This window comes from Scaptodrosophila lebanonensis, unplaced genomic scaffold, assembly GCF_003285725.1.
Source record: "Scaptodrosophila lebanonensis strain 11010-0011.00,11010-0021.00 unplaced genomic scaffold, SlebRS2 tig00000061-arrow-pilon, whole genome shotgun sequence".
NCBI classification, from domain to species: domain Eukaryota; kingdom Metazoa; phylum Arthropoda; class Insecta; order Diptera; family Drosophilidae; genus Scaptodrosophila; species Scaptodrosophila lebanonensis.
In genome coordinates this window covers 8,499,836-8,527,126 of record NW_022060554.1, presented here as the reverse complement: position 1 = coordinate 8,527,126, position 27,291 = coordinate 8,499,836, and the positions used below count along the sequence as shown (strand labels likewise).

At 39.1% G+C, this 27,291-nt stretch overlaps 1 protein-coding gene across 4 annotated transcripts in view; it reads right to left on the bottom strand.

The window, feature by feature from the left end:
• LOC115624787 (transcription factor AP-2-epsilon) overlaps nt 1–27,291 on the bottom strand; it is a 52,534-nt gene that overhangs the window by 15,205 nt on the left and 10,038 nt on the right. For 2 of the 4 annotated variants that reach the window (XM_030519625.1, XM_030519626.1), the window contains exon 1: nt 5,641–5,770. The exons of the other annotated variants lie outside the window; for them this stretch is intronic. In XM_030519625.1, the coding sequence (XP_030375485.1) occupies nt 5,641–5,697 (57 nt within the window). In that variant the 5' untranslated portion in view covers nt 5,698–5,770. Of the gene's footprint in view, nt 1–5,640; nt 5,771–27,291 lie in introns of those variants that run through there. 4 annotated transcript variants of the gene reach the window in all.

Sequence of the window (27,291 nt, the reverse complement as noted above, 5' to 3'; positions counted from 1 at the left end):
AAATTATCGGTTATAACAATTTGATTGAACAAGAAATGTACCCTCGTTTCTAGTGGGTGAGTGAATAGAGAGTTAAATTTTCGTGTTTTGAATGAAAAACAAAATCATAATCTCAGAAGTCTCAAACTATTATATAGAAATTTCTGTAACGCCTAAGAAATAGTTGTAAGACTATATGAAATTTGGTTTGACAATGCATTAAGCTCATTTATATTTGAAATATTGAAGTTGATGTTGTTATCCATTACATGTGTCGACAAATATTTCTGACTGAACTCAAATGCCGTATGACCCACCGATCGCAATGTATAATGTATTGGACGACAAATTAACGTAAAAACATTGCGTACAATTGGGTATTCAAAACTACAATTTGGCAATGCATAATAAAGACCAATAAAGAAATGGGTGTGTTCCAGACAGCAACGATGACGACGTCAATATCCCGACGACTGGAGTGGCCGATGCAATTTGATCAGCACGTGTTGATCACGCACTGCGGGCCGACCCGAGGCAGTTAAAGGGTGCAGGGCTTTTGGAGCAAAGTTGGATGCAGTCAGAATCATGGAGCACATCGGCCACATCAACATTCCTTGCCAATGACGCAACAATTTCAGATGTTTAAACAGTAGCTGCGTTCAGAAATTGGCGGCCGTCGCTACTGCCGTTATTACTGAAATTACTGCATCAAATCGGCCCACTTAACTCGACCCAAAGACGTGCAAGGGCGGGGGCTGCCTCTGCCTCTGCCCCTACCTCTGTCTCGATGCGTACGCGCCAGCCAGCCAGCCAGCCAGCCAGCCAGTCAGTCAGCGAATCGAGTTGAATCTCGGGACTTGGCGGAGGACTTGGGACCGGCAATTAGGCAAAACATGCTCTAATATTTCATGTGCGGTTCGTCGAATGGACGCGAGCTTTTAATTACAATGCCCAATAAGGACGAGAACATGGCCAAGGAGGCCAGGTATCAGGTAAAGGTAAAGGCAAAGGTAACTCACCAAGGGCAGCTGCAATGTACTCGTAAGTGCAGAGGAGGAAATTTGTTTTTTGATTGCTGCTTGATCCGATTTGAATAAGGAACAAGATGTGCAGCAACGGTCTGAATTTCAGTTTGTTTCTCATTTATTCTGTTTTGGATTGCAAATTTGCCGCACGTCCGGTTCAGAAATGGCTGGCGAGTTGGTCAGTTGCCAGTTGCCAGTTGCCGGGGAGCTGATGGGGAGCGGATGGACCAAGTGCGTTTTTGGCTATAAATTAAGCGAATCCAAGAGGAAGCAGCGTTCAAACACCAAATACTTGTGCACACACGCTCGTATATTCATAACAACCGAGCAACAACAATGGAAATGCGCGGAGAACGATAATCGATTTTTGTTTATTACGATCTCCTGCTACTCCTTCTCCTGTCTCTGGGATCATCTCGTCGCGCTTTGTGGCAAGCACGCGTCTGCTCCTTCGCATTCGAACCGTTGCAGTTACCTGCCCCTGCCACCCCCACTTTTCACTTTCGTGGCCAGAACGTCCACCCGAACACACAAACACACAAACACACAACTTCCCTTTAATGAAGTAGTAAAACTCATTCATAAATGCATTCAAAGTGCCCTGCGCTGGCCCTCGCTCTAGCCTCGTGTCGGGCTTATGACGAATAGAAGAATGCGTTCGCAGCCGACCAGTCTTATGGCCGTCAAGAAAGAAGCACCAGCGAAGCGGCTGCAGCAGCGGCCCACCAGCACCACCACCACCACCACCACCACCAACACCAACACCAACACCACCAGCATCAGCACTTGAGCAGAGGCCCAATTCAAGGCTCCGTCTCCATTCCCCATTCTTTAGAGACTCTGATTCGGACTGGGACTGGACTCTGACTTTGACTTTGAGCTTGGGATGTCTGCTCGCTCGCTCGCTTGCTCGCTCGTCCGACCGTTGCATTGAGTCTGTCTGCAGGTAAGAAGCGCTTAATTTTAGCCACGAATCGATTGCAGCCTTTGCCACGAGCCTAACACACGTCGTTTACGTCGTCTCGCCCCCTGGGCTGTGCTTCCCCCTCCTGGCAGTTGGCGGTTGCGAGCTGGCCCTCGCCTTGCGCTCCTTTGTCCGACGAGACGTTACGAAAATTTACATTTATCTTGCATTTCAATTTCGTTTTGTTTGGACTTTTTAATTTCCTCTCTGCAAATGAAATCAATTTCGATGGCATGTCGGGCACTTGCTCGTATGCAGATCAGTTCTACTATATATACGATGCTATACTTGTACGTGTACATACAACTATAAGAATAATCAAATTGTTTGCGGTAATTATATTGCGAATATGCGCTTTTAAAATATGTAGTGTCTGCCCTTTGGTGGGAATTCTTTTCACTTTTTTGTACGCGTATAGCTTGAGCAGTTTTAGAATTCCTCAACTTGTTTTTTTTTTGCCCAGTTTTGGAAACGCCACTGCACGCAAATTGCTGCATACATTGCGCTTCAATCTCATAAATTATTTTTGGCAACGCATCACGCGAGTGTCTCAATGCCTTTTACCTGATTTTGGGGACGGCCAGCGGTCAGCCAGCCCTCGGCAAAGCTAACCAAGCAGCAGGGCTCCCACGTTCCCAACCCATTTCAACTGAGACGCGTGATGATTTTTGTGGGCGATGACTTTTGCTTTGCCCTTTTCCTTACCTTTCCTCTTCTTTTTGCTTGTGTTTTTGTTTTGATCTCTGGTTCTTGCACCGCCAATTTGCTCTATTTTTTATATCAAGTCCGAACAAAAAGTTCTCGGAATCATGAGACACCGTATAATTTAGCTAATTGAATGGGGGTGGGTGATCCTACGCTTTGCCAGCGACAAGTCTGGCGAGAGAAATCGTGAACCGCTCGTTTATTGGGACAAACAGACGGACAGGCAGACAGACAGACAAACATATAAGATGTTCTGTATATTGTGGATTTTATTATGGCCTTAAACGTTTCCGATTTATAAAGAACTCTGTTATATTCTGCACATATATACTACTTATGTAATGTTTATTATTAATCGAGTGTGTGTTTTTGTTTAATAAAATATACTTAACTGCTCACTAAACACTCAAAGGTTACAAAAATCTATCCGCTAATCATTTTCATATATCTATAATTTGCTGCATTTTACAATCTTTGGTAGGCTATAGTTGAAATGCGAATATTATGTTGTATCCGAGAATCATTTTCAAATATTTATAATTTGCTGCATTTTTTATCTCTGGTCGACTATAATTGAATTGCGAATATTTAGTTTCTTTCTGTTTTCTGAATCTGTGCCCCCTCAAAAGCTTAGTTTAATTCATAGCAATTGCAATTAATTTCCACTTGTATTCTTTTCTTTAAATCAGTCTTTAATTATTAACAGAATGATTAATAGCAACATGTGAACCATAATCCTTTCCTTCATATTATTCTCTTATTTCCTTTTTCTTTTTCATGGATCTATACTCCACGTCTATAAATCCTTAACTGACTTTTATGTATGCTCAAAATATCGTCCAAGTAAGGAGTCGCGAACTGACTGTAATAAATCCCACAAAAATAAAAAAAAAATAGTTCCTTAAAAAAACTTGATTTAGTTGCTGGACTTAATAGGCTTACAATAATATTTGGAAGACACTAGTATTGTTTTAACCCAGAGCTCCAGCCTGCTAGCATATGAAATATGATTATTTGTATATTTATACAGCCTTTAAAAAGAAGTTTCTATCCTTATTGTTATTATTGCTATTCTTAAATTATGAAATTGTAAAGATGTACTAGTTATAGTAATGTTGCCTAAAAACACTGAAAAGCCTGTTCATAGCTAACATTAGGCGTAACTTAAGAGACCATCTGCACTTCTATTCCATTTTCTTATGAAAAAGAACGGGTCTTACTAATATTTAAATTTCATATTTGGAACTAAATTTGTATCTTAATCTTGACACTATCCACAGCTATTTGTTTCTAAATACGTCATGTAAATAAATTCAGTGGCATTTCCGCCGACATAGTGTTTATATACCTGTTTAATTTAATTGATGATTCGTGATGTTAGAAAGAAAGAAGGGCTAGAAATATTAGCATTTATGGAATTCAATAAGGTTACATTTTCTACATATTTGCACGAAATTCGTGAATTTTTCGAATTTAATTGTGTCTACTTATATTTGAGTGTAAATTCTCGTATATCCTTAAAATATTTATATTCTTCATCAGTGGGAGTCAATATACAAGGACCTCCGAAAGTATAAGGGTTATTGTCAACAAACTTGGGATACACGTTTTCTTAGATCCAAGAAAGGGTTTTTGTTTTGTTTATGTTTTTTAATGCACTTCCTTTTTTACGGCTATTAATCTAGTTTATAAGTCTGGGAGTTGTGTGCAAAAAAAAGTGCATATGATTTGCATTATTAATTCCTTATTTGTTGCCTTTTAAATTTGTTGGCCAAAAAATGAATTTTATATATCTATTAATTACGTTCAGATTGTTTTATTTGTTACGTTTTAGCGGTGGGACATAAACCGGGGAACTGCTTAAGGGAAAATAAAATACATTTTTCTATCATCATTAAATTTATAAATCATTTTTATAAATATTCAAAAATAAATTGCAATAAACATATAGTTTATGATGTATCGTGTACCGTCGGATGTGCTTAATAAATAGAAAATTGAAAATGTTTGCCACGAAAGATATTGAATTTCTTAAATGTTTAGTACTTATTTATTTATTTTGAAGTGATTGCAGCCTTACGATAAGAGCTCTTTCAATATATAGTACAGATTCAAAAATTTGAAACTTTTGTGATACAAATGCCGCCGGCTGTATCCGGGGAAAACTGTCGAGTAAAGTCAATCTTAAAGCTTTGGTAAGTCGTTTGGAAATCTAAATATGATCAACCATCCCAAAAGGATCAATAAGACGTAATTTACAGGGTTTTCTTATATGCAGTATTCAGTAATAGCCACAATAAGCTGTTGGAAAGAAGTAGCTTCTACATATTGGAACATCTACGCTCACTGGCTTTAAGAAATAAACATTTAATTCTAGGACGGCCCTTTAGTGCACGTCCATTGTTGCAAATTGGGCCAAAACTCTTTGAGCTGCTTTGAGTTGTAGACAACAATCTGTAGAGGATTGGCAGTCGAAGCAGTTTGCTGAGTGAGGGCGATGGAGCTTGCGATGGGCTGAGGTGAGTAATTGGCCTGGGCAGTTGCGTGCCAGAAAGTGCTCCGTGAAATTTGAGTGTCAATCACACGGTCCGATTGGTTCAATATCGGATTTTGAGTGTTTTGTGCAGCAACAATGATTTTGGCTGACAGGTAATTACCATGTTCTTACTCCTTTGACTGGACCTTGGGCCGCGTATAAAGAGTCGTCCTCTTTGATGCAATCTGTGCAGATCAATCGGTGCGTTGGCGAGCTACAATTGACGCAATTCAATCTGCATTCTCATGTCAAGTTTGAGGCCCTGTCGTTTCCACAAGTTCACTGCCAAACAACAGCAACAGCAACAGCAACGACAACAACAATAACAAAAATACCAACAACAACTGTTAAGACGCCTTGGGAACTAATATGTCTACGAGAAGGAGGTATATCCGAGGAAGGGCATTGGCCTGCGTAGCTGCCAAACTTACCATCATAAATTTTTGATCCTCGAACTGATGATCGTTGGTTCGGTGTAGGATGTGCATTGTAATCGGTTTGTCTGGTTAGCTTGGGACAGGATTGTGTTACATAGAGTACGCTATTTGAGCACTGAACTGAACTGATTTTTACAATATTCTCCAAGAAATTCACAGATTACAACACTTTCGAGCATAAGCCGTAGGTGTATCTCAATTGACACATAAGACAGGTACAAAACCGAGTATGTAGATATCGAAGATTTCTATTTTGGCACTGAATAAGGCAGCTATTTTGTTCGAGTTTGTAATTACACGAATGTACTTGTATGTATGTACTATACTGGTATACTCATATGCACGTATTTGTTTTATCAATGTGTCTGCAGTACAGATACGTGTATTCAAATTAAAACGCTCGCTCGAACCGAAAGTGATGACAGTTTGCAAGGCTGCGTGGGTGGAACTCGAAGTGCTACCAATCACAAAAACACTTTTGGGGCTAGCGCTCAATCGCGATTGCAATCGGTAAAAGTCGAGAGCAAAACTTAACTTTTTAGGCAGCTGAACGAAAGAAAGACCCGCAAACAAATTTCTGCCCTTGCGCAGCCACAGACGGTAGTTCTCGACTGAAACTAAATTTTCTGGTTGGACGTAAAGACCTTCAGGGTATGTGGCGGCTGCTGCCGATGCTGCTGTTTGCTCACACACACACACACACACAAATGCACACAAACAAGCGTATACACAAACACTAACACCAATGCACACACTGCACATATATACGTACATGGAAACGAATAAAATGCCCGAAAGCCAACCGCTCGCACACAAATTTTCCTAACACACAGACATCGTCACTCCCTGAAGCAGGTTTTCAAAAAAAAAATTTAAAAAAAAAAACACAAAACAGAAGACAAAACATCCACGCATACACACAAAAGTGCGCTCTTAGCAAAGAGCCCTATGTATGTATATCGGAATCAACTAAGAGCGCGCAGCAGCTCTTAGAGTAGCAGAACACAAAAAATAGAAAAACATTTAAAAGTTGTATATTATAACAGTATAAAGGGAGTGAAAAATTAATGATATACAATGTGATTGATTTTAAAGTTGTTCCTAAAGGTTTACTTTTAGAGAAAATTCACGAATTGAATTCCATTCCATTCCAGTCAATCAATTTCTCAATATTTAGATCAAGAGTAGAATTTTAATCAAGACCTACTTGTTTCCGCTTGCTGCGAAATTCAAATATGCTTTCCACTTGCGGCGTTTAATGCCGATATCCAACCCCACACACAAGCAATAATATAAATCTTAGGATACGCTTTGTTTTGCATGAATTATTTGAGATATTCTATACATGTGGGACTTGATTTTCGTTTATTACTATTTATTATTATAATGTTTATTACTGATAGTCCAAATTGCAATACTAATCTGGAAATAAGAACGTTGTGATTGAGTTTTGCCAAAAAAGAATGTGAAAGTGGCTTGAAGAGAAACTTATTGTGCGTATACGTAACATACAAGAAATTTAAAGCCTCCAATGTTTTTCATTCTACATTTAAATCTGTTGCAAAATAACTATTCGTTTATTGATTACTTTCCCCATAAGAAGCTCTTACAGCTCATACGTACCCGTATATGTATTTAAATGTAGCTTTTATCATTTTTCATTCATAGTAAAAATAAGTAAAGACAAATACTTATAGACTCATTTTTCACCAAAATATAATTGTAAACATTTTTAACGCAAAGGCATGAGTACCATCTAGAAGTAAAGTCTAATCTGTGACCAACATGTATGGCTTTGCTTTTTTCTTCTTGTTAAAAATCAAAATCTCTGTTTGCTTCTATTACAACAAAGCCACATTATGGGACACTTAAAAATAACCTAAATATGTTTTTAATTTCTTCTTTTCTTTGTCAAGTTGTCCTGAGGGCTCAGTTTTCTTAAATATTTCCGCGACCATCGCACAGTTGAACTGCTGCGTTTACTGCTGTGCTAAGAGCATAAGAGAATAACAGTCGCAGTTAAGAGAGAGCGTGAGGGAAAGAGAGGGCTAGTGACTGAAATCTTTTGCAGCTACCAATACCACCCAAGCTCTGTGTGCGGGTCCAAGCTGCGAGTGTGTGAGCCTGTTGTTGGTGTTGGTTTTGGTGTTGATGTTGTTGTTGCTGGTAGTCGTGCTCAAGCTTGCAGCACAGCAGCAACGGCAACTACAGCCATTTATATTTTCGGAAACCACGCCCCGCAAGCTGACTACTAGACAATGGGCCGAACCCAGAGGCTGCGGCTGCGGCAGTGGCAGCGGCCTCGCGTCGACATCGGCCTCGGCAGCGCAGCCTCTGAGTTTTTCTGCGTGTGTGTGTATGTGTATGTGTATATACATGTATATGCGCTTGCGTGTGTTGTATGTACTTGGGCTCGTGTTGAAGTAGTAAATACGAGCACGGGGGTTGGTGGGGCGACACACTGTACCCTCAGGGGTGTGTGACGCTTGTGCTACTGGGAAGAACTCTCAGGCATTGGATGCGAGCGGCTAAATTTTCGCCAACAGTGGTGCGTGCCTTACCATTTCTTCCTCGCACGGATCGACCTCGGAGTGTTGGTAAAAATGTACGCATGAATTGTTTGTATACACAGCCAACCCTCTTGCTCTCCCCCTAAATCACCCCATGTACTTGTATAGTACGAATACATATAAACATACGCGCTAATGTAAGCATGTATGTATGCATGTATAAATATACTTATGTAAAAAAAGCATTAAATTCGGGCCATTTTGCAGCAGATGAAAGTCTGGCCGACCCTCCTAGTGCTTATTTATATTCTACATGCCCACAATGCTCAAGCTGTTTAGTAAGTTTCGTTTTAATTAATTCGTATTGATTAAAATGCAGAAAAAAAATGAAAACGTTTCCAAATCCTGTGCCCATTCTAATATGAAGAACACATTATTTGTCGAGGGTCTGAGGGAATAATTCAATGAAGCTGAGCCTTCTGAAATATTAAATATTTTTATATGACAGCATTCGAATCTATGTACATCAAAAATAAACCTTTAATAACTGATGATACAAAATCTTTGATAGAGATATACATAGTTTCCTTAACAAGTATTGTCGGTGACGAAAAATTCTCCGTGTCTATGTAAATTATATATTTTCAATAACAACAAGATACAGTGATCTGAAATTGTCGGTGACGAGAAATTCTCTGTGTCTGTCACAAAGGAGCCGCGGTGGAAGGTTTAGGCGTCAAAGCCCTACAACTGTGGGAAGATTAGACAGACAAGTGGTCCGACCACCTCCATAACATGTAGTCTATAATTCTTCCTTATGAATGTTACAAACATACACACATACAAGGGCTTAGGCAGGGGGGGGAGTGGGGGGGGCAGGGGGGTTGTTGCCTACAAAAAATTGTTCCATACAAAGTCGATCACACGTTCATTATTATAACACACTATTTCGCCTTACTTGTAGAATGGAACTGAGTTGGATTTGTTGAAGTTTTTTCATTGATCATATGCATAAATTATATTTTAAAATCAATCGGAAAGGATTTTCAACGGTAAGTTTTCAGAATCACACAACTCACAAGATGTGAGTTACAACTCAAAATGTTCATTAGTCTTAATTAGTGAACATATAAATTTGCAGTTTTAATTAAAGCATCTTATAAGCCCATATTTAAGCTATTGTGATCAAAAGGTGTCCGAGAAAAGCAGCAAAGTCGTTAAGAAGAACGATATTAAAATATAAAAAAAGAATGAAATTAATAAGGTTTCTAACCAACGAATAAATAAAGAGTTCAAATCGTCTTTTTTCACCTATATGGTAAATTTTGTATTCATTCTGCTAAGGCCGACCTTCTAATGAATAAACTAAGGTTAAGGGCAGTAAATTAAAGATGTTTCTAAAGCAAACTTTCGATAGTTCTGAAAAGTGTTGTATCATATTTGATGGAATTATATATCATAATATATTGTTTATTGTTTAAAAAGCATCTCGGAGTTGTGATAATAAGAATGGAATTGCTTTTATTATAGACTGTGAAATAAATGCATTTTGAATTATATTATTTATATTATTGTATCTGATTAAAAACTGTCTTGAGAAACAAAATCGAATGCGCATTTTTTTAATTTTTTACTTTACAAGTATAGCTTCGAGTGGGATATTTAGGATTGACTAGACGCCATTTGTTGGCGGAGAATTTCCATTTGTTAAAGCTCCTTATGTCGGTGCCTGAGCCCCGTGCCAGGCTTTGTTTGCACGCCGATGCCGAAGACGCCAGCACGAAGATATCAAGTAATGTTGCTTTTATTGACATATTGCAGGCCCTCAAACGGATTCCAGAAATGCGCAGCAATGGAACGCGTGCAGACACCAACACACGTACATGTACTATACGTGTATTGGCTATGCTATCCTATCCGACTTGTCTTGGGTATCTGAGCGATGCGAGGGCAAGACAGCAGCAGCAGCAGCAGCAGCAGCAGCAACAGATAAAGGAGCATTAACAATCACTACCAACATCAGCAACATCAGCAGCAGCGGCAGCGGCAGCCGAAGTCATGAAGAACCCGAGGCATTGTTCACGTTCACGAGTTCATCCCGGGGCCATTGCATTTAAGCCACATCCTAAATTAGGTGCTCAGGCCGCAGAGTCGCTGAGGCGCATTTCTGCGCCAGCATTGCACACTGGAGCCAGCGGCCGATGTCGATGTCTGCACTAAAGAAAGCTGAGACTGTCCAGTCTGCGCCATTTTTCGAGACTTACGCCATCCCAAAAGTCCAACTACAATATGTATGTATGTATGTATGTAGTTGATATTGTAGTAGTTGTTCAAAGGTGCTCATTTCAATATATGAGCATTGGCTTTATAGTAGTTTCGCTTACACCCCTGCCCGTGGCCCAGTGTTCCCGGGCAGCACGATTTATGCTGGAGTAGCAGCGATGAGGGCAACTGCAGTGGCCGAGGCGGCAGCGGCTCAGAGTCGAAATTAATATTGTTCGGGACTAGCAGCAGTGCTTGAGTAGAAAACGAACCAGAGAGAGAGTGAGCACGCGAAAGAGAGAGGGAGAGAGAGGGAGAGAGAGCGGAGGGTGCATCTGTATCGCGATTTAAGACTCTAAAATGGCGGCGATGGCAACAGCAACAGCAACAACAACAACAACGGCAACGGCGGATCGATCGATGATCGGGCGACTGCAAATTTTCAGCGATGCCGTAAGTCGCAAATCGTGCCGCTGCAATGAAGTCGCCTAAGTGGAGGAGGGTCGAGCACGGCCTCAGAGCAGCGCAGCAATTGGGTAATGCACCTGAGCACCCGTTTCGAATTCTCGTCATTTGCTGCTGCCTCTCGCCTCGTTGTGGTTGTTGCTGTTGTTGTTGTTGCTGCTGCTGCTGCTGCTGCTATTGTCTTGTATCCTGATGATGAAGGTGTTGGTGCGGCTGCCGCTGCTTCTTATTGTTGTTTCTGCATTAGCCTGTCGTTGGCGTGCTTTGACTCACGATTTTTGCAATTAGGGCTTCCGATACCTGCATTAAGTGCGGCCAACCGATTTTTCCTCGAAATTAGCTCGAATGCAAATGTGCATAACTTAGCAATTGTAAGGGAATACATGTGTATAAATACATATAGATGCACTTTGTTCAACGCCGAAGCAATGTGAAACCTAAAGGGCCGCCGGCATTTACTTGGCATCGATGTACCCCAATACAAGTAATGAACGGATTCGATTACTTGCATATTTTCGAAAAATGGCTAGAGGAGCCTCTTATCGTTCATTTCATTTCTGTTGTTTAAATTCGACTTGACTTTATTTTAATGAAGACAAGTGTCTTTTTTTCTTTGTACCAACATCCTTACTACAACTGAACATTCCTTAAAAGGATTCTGTGTGCCTCTGTGTGGATCATCGGTCTGCCTCAATTAGAATATTTGGACTTCTTATTTCAAGTGACTGAAGTAACCAACAACAAAGGTTAAGTCCTTACAATGTAAACTTATTGCCATTTGTTGAATAAAATACGGTTAAATACATATAGAATATACTTCTATACAGCAATGGAATGTCGGAGTGATGCGGGTCCGACTCTTAAGACCCCAAAGCAGCAACAATAACAACAACAGCGGCTCGCAAAGTATACCTAAGATGGTTGATTCCTAAATAACTTGTGTACAAAGTCATAAGGTCGGGAAATTCTAGAAAATAGTACTAGTCTTCCTTTTTCGATTGCATTCGTGGTAACAAATTTTTAGAGTATGGAAGGAAAAAAAGATAAAAAGTTGAAGTCGAGCAAGCCTTTTTTGGGTAAAAAAGAAAGAAAAGGACAATTTTGAGGTTTTCTTTGAAAAGTATTTATTTATTTATCAATATCCATTTCGTCCCCTTTAAAACAATCTCCCTCAGATATAATGCACTAATGTCAGCGCTTCTTCCAATCCTCGACGCACTTCTGAAATGCGCTTTTCGGTATAGCTTCGGTATGGCTCAGCTCGTTCTTCGATTTTGATTTTATCTCATCAATTGTGGCAAAATGCTATACTTTCATTGGTCTCTTCAGTTTTGGGAATAGGAAAAAGTCGCAGGGAGCTGTAAGTCTCATGGAATAACTGCATTATATCTGAGGGAGGATTGCTTTGAAAGGGACAAGATGGATATTGATTAATAAATAAATGCTTTTCAAAGGAATTCAAAATTCACATTTCTCTCGAATAAACCTTGTATATATATATACATGCAAAAGTTCCATAACTTCCTTGTAGTATTCTTTATTAACCGGACGACCCGTTGGCAAGAACTCATGATGATCATTATAATCGAAGAAAACAGTGAGCAAAACCTTCACAATTTCTTTCGGACAGACCTCGTATGTTAATGCATTGCTATATGTACATACTTAGTATGGTAATATAGTACGCATAGCAGCAGCCAGAAAAATAATACAAGTAAGAGAGAACTAGAGAGTTTGTGGTTAATTTGGAATAGAGTAAAATTGTTTGGCTTATAACTTTTTATTCTTTAAAAACAGATTTAAACTAAATTGAAAAGACATGCAGAGATATATGTATTCTTAGATTATGTGGCTTTGGAACTGTGGATAGTATTGACGAAATATTAATAATAATAATAATAAAATAAGCTATTATTTATATTCGTTTCTCTTAGGAAAGTCTACATAGGAAGTTTCCGAAATCTATAGAAGCCTATGGCATTCAGTCACACCAAAAGATGTCTGAATATAGATATATACTTTATTATGGGTTCGGGGATAGTAAAATAAGCTATTATTTATATTCGTTTCTCTTAGGAAAGTCTACATAGGAAGTTTCCGAAATCTATAGAAGCCTATGGCATTCAGTCACACCAAAAGATGTCTGAATATAGATATATACTTTATTATGGGTTCGGGGATAGTACCTTTTATATATGTATTCTTAGATTATGTGGCTTTAGAATTGTGGATAGTATTGACGAAATATTAATAATAATAATAATAAAATAAGCTATTATTTATATTCGTTTCTCTTAGGAAAGTCTACATAGGAAGTTTCCGAAATCTATAGAAGCCTATGGCATTCAGTCACACCAAAAGATGTCTGAATATAGATATATACTTTATTATGGGTTCGGGGATAGTACCTTTTATATACTCGTACTTTATACAAACTTAATATACCCGTCTTACATTGTGCTATGAAGTAGAGACTCGAGTCTCGAGTTTCGTATTTGTAGAGGCGGAACATTTGCTGTTTTTTTTAAAGCCAAATGCAGCTCTTGGACATACTATACATGTAATTGAATTATCAGTTTGTTTTTGTGCCTCCATTCGGTAACACAATACTTTGAATTGACACTCATTTTGCAATTCAACATTGCTTATTCAAAAACAACAAACACCGTAACTCAATTGGGAGCCGTAAACGCTTAGAGCCAAGAGCAAATGAAATGATTAGATTTGGGTGGCAACCAACAAATGTTGTCCGTGTCCTGCCCCTGCTTAGGAGCCACAACAACAAACAAATTAAAACAACTTTTTTTGTTGCCAATCTGGACACAAGACGTCAACAACAACTGTTAACCATATTAGGCGCCACAGTTAAGCCGCACCCAGGTGCAGGGGAGGGGGAAATCTAGCTTATGTCGGGATAAGACAAATTTGTAACAAAAGCCTAAGAAGAGTACTTACGTAGGAAGCCACAAAGGGTATAATAACTAAGCTCCAGTAATTATTATTATATTAGTGAATTATATTAAATCATTAACTTAATATAGATCTGATCAAACTAATATTGTGAGTTGATAGCTGTGCCTTATTTTAGGGTAGTAAAATTGTCATATGGATTAACAAATTTTCTGTTAGAAGTCGATAGAAACACTAGATTCTATGGCGGTTTTAAAGAGTTCAAACATTTAATTGTTTTAAATTCCAATATACACGAGGTAAAGGGGAATGCATCTGATATACCAAAAAGAATATTTGTGAATGATAAACATATCTAAATGTAATGATGTAATGTAATGAGATTTTGCAATAAAGTGTAATGAGATTTTACTTATATTTAGATTACTTGCATAAACGATAATGAATAAGAAATGAGAATACAATACTTTCAGGTTTTTTAAGGCACAACTAACCACGTTCCTTGCTACCTTCCACGGCGGTTAGGAAATGATACTACAGTCCATAATTTTCGATTCTACCGACATGAAATATGAATGGATTTAAGTTGGTTGAATAGTGACAGCGGAGCTCTACTGCAGGTAGACAGGCCTGAACTATTTTTAAAGGGAAATATATTAATTGGTACATTATATACATAATGCAAACTACTAATAAAGTATTTACATTTCAAGCATTCTTCATTATGATGAATAGTTCTGACCATATAAGCTTGGCAGTCTGTACGAAGAGACGCAGACGCAGTGCAAAATGTATTTTTTATAATATGTTGTTATATAATCATCATGAAATTCGTAAGCAAATTGATTACTATGTGCATGATGTAAAAGATGTAAGGTAAGTTTCATTATTATTATTTTCATTACTTCTAATTTATCCTATTACATATCAAAATTATAAGTGAGGCATGCTTAAATTGCTTTATATAACCTTGAAGGTTTGTGCAAGACCCGTAAGTCCCGGATGGTGAGTAAGTAAAAATTTGATAGTAAGCTTTTTGGTCGCACTGAAGCAAAAAAGTAGATTGGCAGGTTAGACCATGGAGGAAACAATTTTATGTTTTGGAACACAGTGAAGGGATATATATAAATGTTCGTAAAAGCTGAAGACAAAATTTTCTTTTGTTAGGGTTTAGTTTTAATATTTTTTGTTCCATAATTTAACAATTAAGTTGCACAAATTGGTTCGGGGGCCATTCTAATTTCATTCCTGGCATTCCCATTTCATGCTGAACAGCGAAAGACTAGAAGATTAGAGAGGCAGCTCTTTCATTAAGTTGAAATGAGCATCTACGCATAAAGTGGACTGCAATTAAATATACTATATGTTATGGGTCTGTCGGTTATCTGCAAGTGCATTCATTTCCATAAGGTACCTCGTCCAGCAATTACAAAGGAGTTCATAGGCTGTCCTTTGCGAACGATTGGCATCTCATTCAAGTGTAGCAGCCGGTACGGCATTGTTTTTTAAAGTGAAGCGCGGAGGGGGTATGTATTTAAATGGGGCCCTTTGTGATTGAGTGTTTGTATCTGTATCTGCTTCAGAACAACTTTGCATTCGCAAATATTGCGCACACACATACACGTACCTATAAACACACACGCACGGACACGCATACGTGTATATATGTATGTGTGTGTGCACATACACACATATAGAGCAATGCTCACCTACGTGTACATGTATCCCCATACGCTCTACCGAGTATGTAGTAATATTTTCAAACGGCCCCGGGCCATTTTGTTCATATTCGTTAAGTCTTCAGATGCAGACAGATTCAAATTTTGGTAGAAACTGCCGTCGCTTGTTGGCAACAGCAACGGCAACAGCAAAGGCAACAGCAACGGCAACGGCAACGGCAACAGGCAGCGGCAGTGGCAGTGGCAGCCTCAATGCTCGAATGCAGGACCCAGAGCCAAAGCAAATCGCATCGCTACAGAGTACACGAATCGACGATAGTCGTGGTGGTGATGATGGTGGTGATGGTGCTGGTGCTGGCGATGGTGATGGTGGTGGTGGTGGTGGTGGTGGCTGTGGCGACATGACCAAGAGCAGGAACGCAGGCAACGGAGGAAAAAGAGCGCTGCTATGTTGCACGCCATAGCCTTGGGGAAGATGTGCGCGCTCGTCATAGCCTCTGCGCTGGCTGTTGTTGTTGCTGTTGCCGCTGTCGAAGGATGTATTTTCAGTTGCAGCAGGCGGATGTTTGCAGCATATTTCCTACGGCTCCGCTCGTGCAACTTTAATCCGCTCCTTTTTGGACCCAGCAATGGCAACAACAACAATAACAACAACAGCAACCTAGCGCATCGGTCCACTTATAAATTCGAGGCCATGAGCTAAGTCGCGAAAAAAAATCAGCAGCTGTGTTTACTCACTGTGGATTTGCAATATACTATACTATACGAGTACCGAAGACGCACACATAGATATAGGGAAATTCCAGGACAACAATTACAATTACGAGCACAAGTATAAAATGTTATTATTTATAAAACACACGCTTACCCAACAATACCAATATATAGCTACAAATTGTAAGTGCAATTGTTGATTTATGTGTACTCGCATGTCATTTTAAACTAATTTATATTTCTGAATAAGCTTGAAAGTTTTAAATATGTACATTTTGAATGAAATTGAAAAGGAACATTAAATGGATATACGCCGATCAGACTCCAACTTTGCAAAACCAAATGTTATACCAACATACTCGTATTTTCCAATATCTTCATAAGCAAAACCGCTGCAGTTTTCCGTCAAGCCTAGTCCCTATGACAGCCACATAAAATAACTATAATGCGGTTGCAGCAACATTTGTAATATCAATTATCTCCAGCCAGAGTGTGTTGTAAGTTCTGATGGGCACTCCAAAGGAATGAGCCGTCTGTTTGCTCCAACCAGCGGTTTTGGTTATAAATATTTATTAAAATGTAGCCTTCACTGGCAACAGGCAGCCCTCTTCTCCGCCGCTTATAAGTCAACTTAACTATCCTTACACATACACCCACATGCTAAACTTTACCTACAGCTGTCCTGCTTCTTTGTGACGCCATCCTGTGACCTACACTAAATTTATATAAGTTTGCTTAAATAAAGTAGAATTTGCAAAATGGCAGCTTTACGATATAGAGGTTCGATTTGGTTTTTTACAAATAATCTGCTTGCAGAAATATTTCTCAACCAGTATGTGTAAGATTTTAATAGAAATAGCAGGTATTGTCCTAAAATCCAGTCTGTCACAAATATTAAACTAAGCCTTTGCCCAAGAGTTAATACTTTCTCTAAAAAATAATGAATACCCAAGAGTTATGTCTTCCACTTAGGCTTAAAAGGCAACTTAAAGTAACAACCATATGGGAATCATAAAAAGTAAAGTTATTCATGTTTGCAAACATTGCTAAAATATAACAAGATAGCCCTTCTCTTCATAGAATTTAAGTAAAGAACTAGCTTTAGTTTTTGAAGGCGTGGCAGACCCCACAAAGTTTATGATTCTCATAATAAGCATAGAATAAGCAAACTTGAAATCCAGATTCTTCTAAGCTCGAGAATGGACAAGTTTTGTTTTTCCGATGCACCTCCCCCCTAACCGCTGCTAAGTGTTAGTGATTTTCCATAACCTCCGTAATTCGTAGTTTTCAACTCAATTTACATGCCGGTAGTGCATCTGTATGTGTCCTCGTGTAAAGATTCATCATGGGTAGGTCAAATAAAAAGAAAGTTATAGCTGTAGATCTTCATGCTCTGCCCGCAGTTGTTGTTGTTGTTGCTGCTTTGCCTTAACTCTGTACTACCCGAAGGCACACACACACACAGACCCACATAGACACAAATAGGCAGGGTATTTAAGAGTTGAGCTCACGCCACTCTAGTATTCCTTTCTTGTCATAAATTGGGAATCTTTGAATAAACTATACATGAACATATGCACGCGTTATATAAAAGTATTCAAAAGCGATGCGCTTCAATCACGCCAGCCAAGGAAATGTCAACATATGTGGGAACCCAATCGAGTTTGTTGATAACTTCCCATACCTCGGCACCATTATCTCCAAAAATGGTGGCGTAAATGAAGATGTGTCGAGCCGTCTTACCAAAGCCCGATCAGCATTCGGAAGACTGTATCGCATATGGAGAAGCGGACAGTTAAGCAGAAAAACCAAACTCCGAATTTTCAATGCTTGCGTGAAATCTACATTACTGTATGGGAGCGAGACGTGGCTGACCACACAAAGAATGATCCAACAGCTGCAGGCATTTATAAACAAATGCCTCAGAATTATATGCGGGGTATTCTGGCCGAACAGAATATCAAACGCAGACCTGTGGAGGATGACTGGTGAATTTCCAATCCACCTCCAGATAAGGAAGAAGAAATGGATGTGGATTGGCCACGCACTGCGAAAGGACCCACACAGCATTGTAAGGATGGCGCTAGACTGGAACCCCCAAGGAAGCAGACGGGTCGGCAGACCTAAGATAACTTGGCGACGGACCACCCTTCAGGAATTATCCCATAACAACATCGCATGGGACACAGCTAGACAGACGGCCAGAAATAGAGTTCGATGGAAAGTACTTGTAGAAGCCCTAAGCTCCCAAGTGGAGTAAAACAGGAATAAAAAAATAAATAAAATAAAAGTATTGAAGTTGTGTGAAAGTGTACTTGAAATCCTAAATTATTACCCGGATATGACATTTTATTTGTTTGTATAAAAAGTCTAGATGTTCTCGGACAATACTATAGTATGCAGAACTATACATCACCTAGTTCTATGACGTAACATTCAAGTATAATTACGGAATTTATTTAGCAAATTAACAAATAGTGCTGTCGATACACCTACAAAAACTATGATTTATATTATAATATAATACTATAAAGTAAAATAAAGAAATTTAACAATACAACGTTATAATTTCAACTTAAAAGATAAGAAAGCCTAGGAAAGGAATATGTAATACCACTTGGTATCTGTACCCCGAAAATATATATAAAATTTACTGTACCTTACAACAACTTTACTCTTTTATAGTTAGATGTCGAGAATAATTTATCATTAGAAAGCATTTTATTTTTTATTTTTATTTTTCATGTATAACAAGTCCTGGATAAATATTTAACTTATCTATAACTTCTCTCAAAGTCACGGTCGGATATACGATAATATCCTGCCTGCATCTGCTGTTGAAGCTCCCAAACCCAAAACATAGTGAGTCAGTCCGCGGCACACACCTGCCGTCGAATGTCCGCCCAAATGAGAGGGCAGCAGCCACATTCTCCGCAGCCCGCATGTGCTTTTTGCTGATAAGGCCAACATGCATGTGGCACGGTGCATGTGCAACAGCAGCAGCAGCAGCAGCAACAACAGCAACAGCAACAGCAACAACAACTACAGTGCTCTCTGGGCTTCACTTCATATATCGCGCTATTTGCGCCGACCAATCACTTTGTATTATGGCTCGCTTTCGGCTGCGGTTGGCTCGTCGGCGTTGCCGTCGTCGGGGCATACCTCGCGATAATCTGTGCAGAGTTGGCCGTCCCGCGATTGCTTCAGGTAAATATTCGTAAATGAATTACCTGAACTGCCTGCTGTACCTCAGTGGTCGTCCCTCCTCTCCCAGCCGCAACTGTGCCAGTTGCTCGTCAACTGGCCAGCAATGCACCAACAGAAGTACGCGAAAGTGCCGCGAGCTTTGAACGCTTGTCGTTTTGGACTCGAACAGCACTTGCCCTCCTTCCCCAGAATTATGTACGCTTTTTACACTTTCCAGAACGAAACACAAATGGGTACTCGTATTTATAATTTAAAGAATCTAAATAGCCATATCTTCTTTGGGTTTAAAGCTGTCTCACCAAAATTTGGCATGTGGCCGCTTCAAATATAATAACAACATCCTCAGGCTTATAAGTATATCGGCCAAAATGTTTAACAACAAAAGTTGAACAACTTTTTTGGATATGCAAAACCCACCGGCTTTTTTAAGTTTAATTTGGATCCGATATAAATAGTATATCATACATAGTACTAATATATTAGCAGTATGTTAATATAAATTTAAAAACGGAAGAATACAACTTTGGTGGTCCACACTAAAATATTCGGTATTAAATTAACCCTCTTATCTTGAATTACTTTTCAATTTTATAAATAAATCATTTTCGTGCAATTTGTTACATTTTATTTTTAAACCAATATAATAATACTTTCCATATTTGTTCAACTTTGTGATTCGAAAACAAATGTCAACTAAGCTAACATTTTATTCCGATTTAAGAGCCTAATCCTTAAAGTAGAATGAAAAACACAAATTATTGTTTGCTAGTAATACCAGCATAATAACAATTTCTAATATACATACGAAAGAGAAATTATGGTGGGGCAAATGATCAAATCAAATATTCTACTAAAATGATTAAAAGAAATCGTGGAATGTGAATATCCCTCTCCTAACATTGGGGAACTCTAAAGGTGTCTGTGTTAGAGTATATATGATGTGTGGTGATCATTTCATTTTCTAATCTGCCGTTTCTATGTAGTCTCTATGTAGACTCTACATAGTCTCTGTACGTCGGTCGTCGTCACTTCGTTCAGTTTTCCAGTTTAGCCATCACTGTCTGGCACAAGCACAATCACAATCACAATCACAATCAAAAACATCGGACAGCAGTTCGAATGTTGTCCCTGGCCCCGAGCTCAATTCCAGCCTCACTCCCAGCCCTAGTCTTAGCCGCAGCATCAGCCTCAGCCTCAGTTCTTTTTGCCTCCCCACATTTATTTCAGTCGGAGCGGCTGCCATGTTGCGTGTGCAGCGAATCGCGTTGATTGCTGTTTTTGTGGTGGCATAGTTTGTGCCGCAAGGATGTCGCTTTAACTAATTGGACCATTGCCCTCGGTGGTTTACCATGTATGGCACAGTAAGCACATAAGTGAGCGTTGCAGAGCACAAACATCTCCAGATACTGATACTGATACGGATAATGAGCGCCATTTGATTCGCAGCTAACAGTCATTAACACCCCCGCGTTCTCAACACACTCCGAAATAACAGGAGCTAGAGAGTCGTCTGACGATGCTCGTCGGACCTGTGCGATTGAATGTTGTGGAACCCAAATCCAGGTACCTGATAATTATCCACATAAGTATGTATGTATACATATATTTATGTGTGTCTGCAACGGCCTCAAAATAAACGATCCGAATGGGAGCCATCGTCAGCATCAGCATCAGCATCAGCGACAGAGCCACCGGAACGCACGACCACGAGACCACGAGACCACGAGACTACAAGACCATGGACCACGATTCCGCCGCAGTCGCCGCCGACGACTGGGCTGTCCATTAGGTTATAAAACATGAATACTGAATTGCGTGAGGCGCCCTTTTTAGCCGATACAAACAATTTCTATGTGAGAAAATTATCAGTGCGTTGGAGTCGAATGAAATTGCCACTATTAAAATGAGCGAATCGCACATCTCAGCATCCATGACCACGATGACGGACAATGGACAATGGACATTGGACAACAGACGATGACGATGACGACGGTGTTTGGTTAACTTTCAGGTTCAGGTTCGAGGTTCGGGGTCGAGGACCAGCAGCCGAGAAAGATGTGTAAGGGATCGTTAAGGAATATAAATTGGACAATGAAATCATTAAAACGTTTACTAATTGTTACCGTCTTTTAATTCTCTGCTCGCATTTACGCATCCAAATTTTTATGGTGGCAACAGGACTTATAGTATAATAATAATGAGCGGCAAGGCAAACGAAGCCCACATAATTGTACCACATACATACGTATGTATAGAAGATACTTATTAAGTATATACATACAAGTATATGTATTTTCGAACGCGTTTCAATCCCGAAGATATCCAAAGCAGGGTTTACGAATTTTTACATGCATGTGTGTTTTGCATAAACTGCATTAGCTTTAAAAATGTGAAATTTGTTTGGTATAAATCATATTTTGTGTGTGCCTATATATAACAATTTTGCCATTAAAATAATAGGAGCCATTTTCAAAGGGCATACAAATTACTTGCATATTCGCATATTCGGACTGGAACGCATCATCATCGCCATCGTCATCAGCAACGGCTGGGTTTCGGGTTTGGTCTTCTGGGCTCGATCGACAAGTCGATCAAATTTGAATTTGGGGAAAATGCGTTCGGTTCGACTTCACTCACAACATGATTTATGCTCGGATCAATATCGTCATTAGAAATTTATGGTTAAGTTTTACAGCGAATAATAACAGGCTTCGACTGGTCAGTCAATAACGTCCCATGGTTTTAACTGAGCCGATTCGCAGGTGAATGCACTGAAAACTTATGCGAAATGTCTTGCTTCGCATATCCCGCTTTTATTTTGCAGCCAGCTTGTTGAATATCAATTTTAAAGCGATTCCAATACTTGAAAATGAGTTATTTGTGCAAGTGCAACAAAGTAATATAAAAGATGGTGCGGTATATTTCATTGCATGTATAGGATTCGTTTGGAAGATACTTACTATACATGTCCCTTTATAGAAACTTAATGTATTCTATGCTCTTAGCACATGCTTTTTTTAATTTAATGAATAGCCTATATAGTATTGGGAGTTTTCTCTTTAAACTCTCCAGATTAATTTCAATTTCAAGTTGTGTATAATAAGCTTTTATCGGGGGTTACCTAAAATATTTTATTCTTTTCTATTTTAATTTTGCTGTTATTAATACAATAACTTTCAGTAATGTGTTCACCGCAAATAAAATACAATCAACTTATGATCTTTACACCTAATTCTGTTTTTACACGCTTTGAAAATACAAAATTTGTAATTTCTTAACAAGATTTTATGCCATTAAAATAAATAAAAAACACAAACAGCTCACTAACAGCTAGAAACTATTCCTGTATGGGTCGTTACAAAGAATTATACAAGAATGTAGCAACAATTGGCCAACAACGGCTCATAACACTGTTTAAAATGTAGATTTTTATATCTTAAAAATTGAATAACCTTATCCTTTTGTTAACATCATAGCTGTTTTACATAAGTACATACACACATAATTGTTATTAGTTTCTGAACTTTTTTCTTGAATAACTATGCTTTTGTACATACATATTATATATGTAATTTAAAAAAAAAAGTGATTTTTCACATATTTTAATAGTTTTAGAGATAATTAACATATCACCTATCAATGTATTTTTTTACACGGTTTTTTTAGACGGAATTTCTGGAACCCATCTACCGTATAAAAACAACATTGAGACCAATTTGTTTTCCATCGTTTTCCACAAAGTACCGCCACCGTTGGTTTTATTTTATTTTTGCAATTCACAATTCTGCTAATTGAAATGACATTTAAAAGGCCCTCGGAATTTGAAATGATGCAACGTACACGTATAGTTCATCTAGACCACAATATCTAAAGTACGCATGGTAAAGGAAACGATGGCCCGCCTGCGGATGTGTTTCTGCATCAAGATTGAAAAGTGCGTAGAGGCTGAAATGCGAGTACGCGTACGCGTATGCATATGCGTGTACAAGTTACAAAACGTACGAGTTTGTGCCTGTTCGGACATGTGTGCGTAGCTACTTACATAAGGTGGGAATGTGCGGACTCTTCGCCCCAAAGCTGTAATTAGTAATTCGCAATTCGCACTTATTTTTCTGCAAATAAGCCCTTGGCCACACATACGACTATGCACGAGTATACTATATAGTACTACTCGTTCATATCAAAGCATGTATCAACATGTGCCTAAAAAGATACAACTACACTTATAAGTATATAAGCATGTACATACATACTCGTACATACATATGCATCTCGACTATTTAGCCCAAAGTGAGGCAGTCGTGTGGAGAGACCGCGTAACTTGGAGGAGCACTTGAGAATAGCCAGCAACAGCCATCCCTTCTTTCCGGGCCAAGAAGAGGGCGACTCAGAAAACATTTTCGCAATCCGGTGGCTGGCGCGTGATTAAGTTAAGAAACGTTTGCGCTTGTCCCACCTCCAGTCACCCGCAGCCTCTCAGCAGATGCTGCCGAGTGGGCTTATTTGGAACGGCATCAGCATCTATGTATGTAGCTTAGCATCTGTCTAAGTGCGAATTCGCCACCATGTGCGCGACATTGATGTCAACACGGCAACGCAAAGAAACTTGAAACCATAAAAATGCCGTATTTGCCACAAACAGGTGTCGATGTGAGAGATTTCAACAAATTGCAGACTCAATGCAAAGCAAACCATTAATTAGGCATAATAACTAATGGCTTGGCCATGTGCGACGAGCCACGGCTCACTAACAGTAGCGGAGTCCCTCACAAATTAGCATAATTCGGTTAGTCTTTGTTTGTTTGTTTGATTTGTGGCAAGAAAGAAGAAATCAGAATACGAAGATTTCAGCAACAACAGCTTCATGCTCTATTCTGTTTGCTACTCGTAATAATTTCATATATTCAGTTAATGATCAGAATCACCAAAAAAAAAAAAGAATAATAATAATAAAAAACAACACTTGAAATAATTTGAATCGGATAATATTATCCATCGAAAACAAAATATGGGTGCACAAAAGAATTTCTCAATACTAAGTGTTAGGAAGATTTTCAGACTCAGCCATAATTTTGTGGGACCCACAGAAGCCGAAAAGAGTATACAACGAATAAAGACAAAACAGAAGGCAAAAAAATTAAATCCAAAAACTACCGTTCAAAGCGATGCCACCGTCAGCTAAATAACATGAACCCGAACATTATTGCTTTGGTTGTCTTCTTCCAGACCTTGAGACAGGTGAGAAGGCTACGTATGTATATTTTTCATTAAGGTGTTGGGTTGTCCGAAATATCTTTAGGCAATTCATGACTTTATTTCTTCTACATATGTATCTGACTATGCGATGTTAATTGGTCACACAATTTTTCAAAGCGAGTAGTCCTTAAAAGATTCCATAGAATACGGAAAACAGGTATTAGGCTTAGTTAGTTCTCAAAGGCACATCAAAAGCTGAAATCCACGCTTAAATCATAAGCCCAAGCCCGTTGCTGGGGTATTTATCGATTGTTATTATTGTTGGCTGGCAAAAGTTGAACCTAATGATCTGCGAACCATTTGAAGCGACACTAGTGTGCCCCTTGGGCTATGCTCCTTCAACAGTGGGGGTTCTTGCGCTCCTTGGCGCTCAATGACACGCGCACTCACTTGCTCCGAAAGTGGCCAGCGCATCTAAATGGAGAACTAAATGCGAGCCCAGCCGAGTCGGCGGAGCCCTGACGTTGGACAGAGCTGACATTCGTGCAAAAAGATTTATAATCGTGCGTTTTGTTTGGTTCGCCAAGGCCAGGCTTTGCCGTTGCCGTTGCCGTCGCCTCTTCCTCTTTTCATTCTGCAGACTGTATTAGTGCTGTCGAGGCACCCAGTGAGAGAGCCAGTGTGCCGGGTTTCTACAATTCGGCCAACGTTCTGGACGTTCTGTCCAGGTCGACCTGTCGCAGACGATAACTTCATTGGAAAGTGGAGCGCGTGCCGACCCCCACTGACAAATTTGTTTTGCAGTCAAAACGGGCACTGAGTACGCGTGAAACATGATATTCCGCCATTAATATAAATCACGTGATAAGTACGATGCGTTTACGATGCCGCCGCCGCCACATGATCGCATCACGCGGGAACAGGGATGTACAAAAAAGCACACCATGGATTCACACACAGCTCTTATGAGTTCGGGTAATAGAACGATATGCACACCAATACAAACATAAGTTTGTACATATGTTCTTATATGCTCGTAAGTCCGAAACTAAACACAATTATTACACAAAATGAAGGTTAAGTGATCGGCATTGATCCTCAGATGGCATGTTTAGAAGAAGCCAATGACTTTGTCTTTACAAGTATGAATGCCTGGTTTTTCGACCCTATGTTTAAGCAAACATTGGCGCTTCCTAGTCGCTAAAAACTTTCGGCTAATAATAGGCCTGGCAGGAATACTTACATGTACTAAGCCTCGCACTGGCTTTAATTGCATAAACCTCTCAAATTTTCCAAAATTTCATAAAAAGCTGTAGTTCAACGAACTGAGCATAATCAATTATAAAAATCATTTTTACAAGTATAAGTTAACAGGCGCCATAATTTTGCAAATTCGACGACCCCTACAAAATATATACCTCAAGACTGCTATATTGTAATTCGGTTTTTACACGGTAGATTGGTTCTAGAAAAACCCATATAAAAAATACATTATTCTTATGCAAAAATAGGTGATTAGTTCCTCATCTCCAAAACGTATTAAAATTAGTCTAAAAATGAGGATTTTTTAAAAACAAGTATTCATGTTTATTTTATTAAATCACATTTATAATGTGTATTTACACAAACATAGTTACTGTATTAAAGATAAAAAGATATGCACTCTAAGCTTAAAAATGTGTAATGTAAATTTAAAGTATGACAAGATCAGGAACTAAAAACAATTATAGATGTATCTGAAAAAGCTACGTTGTCAACAAAAGGAATAGGTTATTCAATTTCTAAGGTAAAGGAATATTAAAAATTAAAACAAGAAAGGAATGCTAAAGTCGAGCAGGCTCAACTCTTAAATACCCTGTACCACCCCACGGAAAAAATGAACAAACTCTTTCTAGGGTTTAGAAGAAAGTGAATGCCAAATATGGTTATTCTAGCTCTTATACAAGTACTCTCTGAGATCCTAGCGTTCATACAGACAAACGGACAGACGGACAGACAGTAATTATTGTACACATATGTATAGAGTATTTCAAAGTCGAGACACCCGACTTTAGCTTTTTTACTTGTTTATTGTCAAACCGTGTTAGATCAAAACCGAGTAAAAACAGAATTAGGTAAATATATATATAGAATCCACGCTAATCCTCCACCTAGCGATCTAAAATTCAAATGCAACACATACATAGGTCCTTTTAAATTTTAGTTAATTCATTATTTTTGAAAATTCATTATTATTATTTGTGTTAGCGAGGAAGGCGAAGTTAGAAAAGTTCGTTTTTCTTATAATCTGGGTCTGCGCTTATTTACATGACAATACCCAAAAATTAGGCTCTCTCTAAACTAAGCATTCACCTAGTTTTAAGAGTAGGAACACAGCAGGAACAGACACCTCAATAATCGCCGACAATGAGCCGAGAAGAGGAGCCTCCAATACATTTTAATGCAAATCTGTTTATCCTGGGATTTTGTAGCCTCAAGCATCCGATTGACAACCGCTGACATTGGCTTTGACCAGCACGCCCCACCAACACCCCTCCCCCGACCAGCCGCACATCGTCTCGACCTTGTGATGTTTGCTGACAAAAGACGCTCGCACTGGAACTCGTCGCTCTGTTTTTTTATGAACTTAATTAAAATGACAGCATTCAGGTCACGTGACCTCCGTAATGTATCCGTTCTGTGTATACGTGTGTACAGGGCCC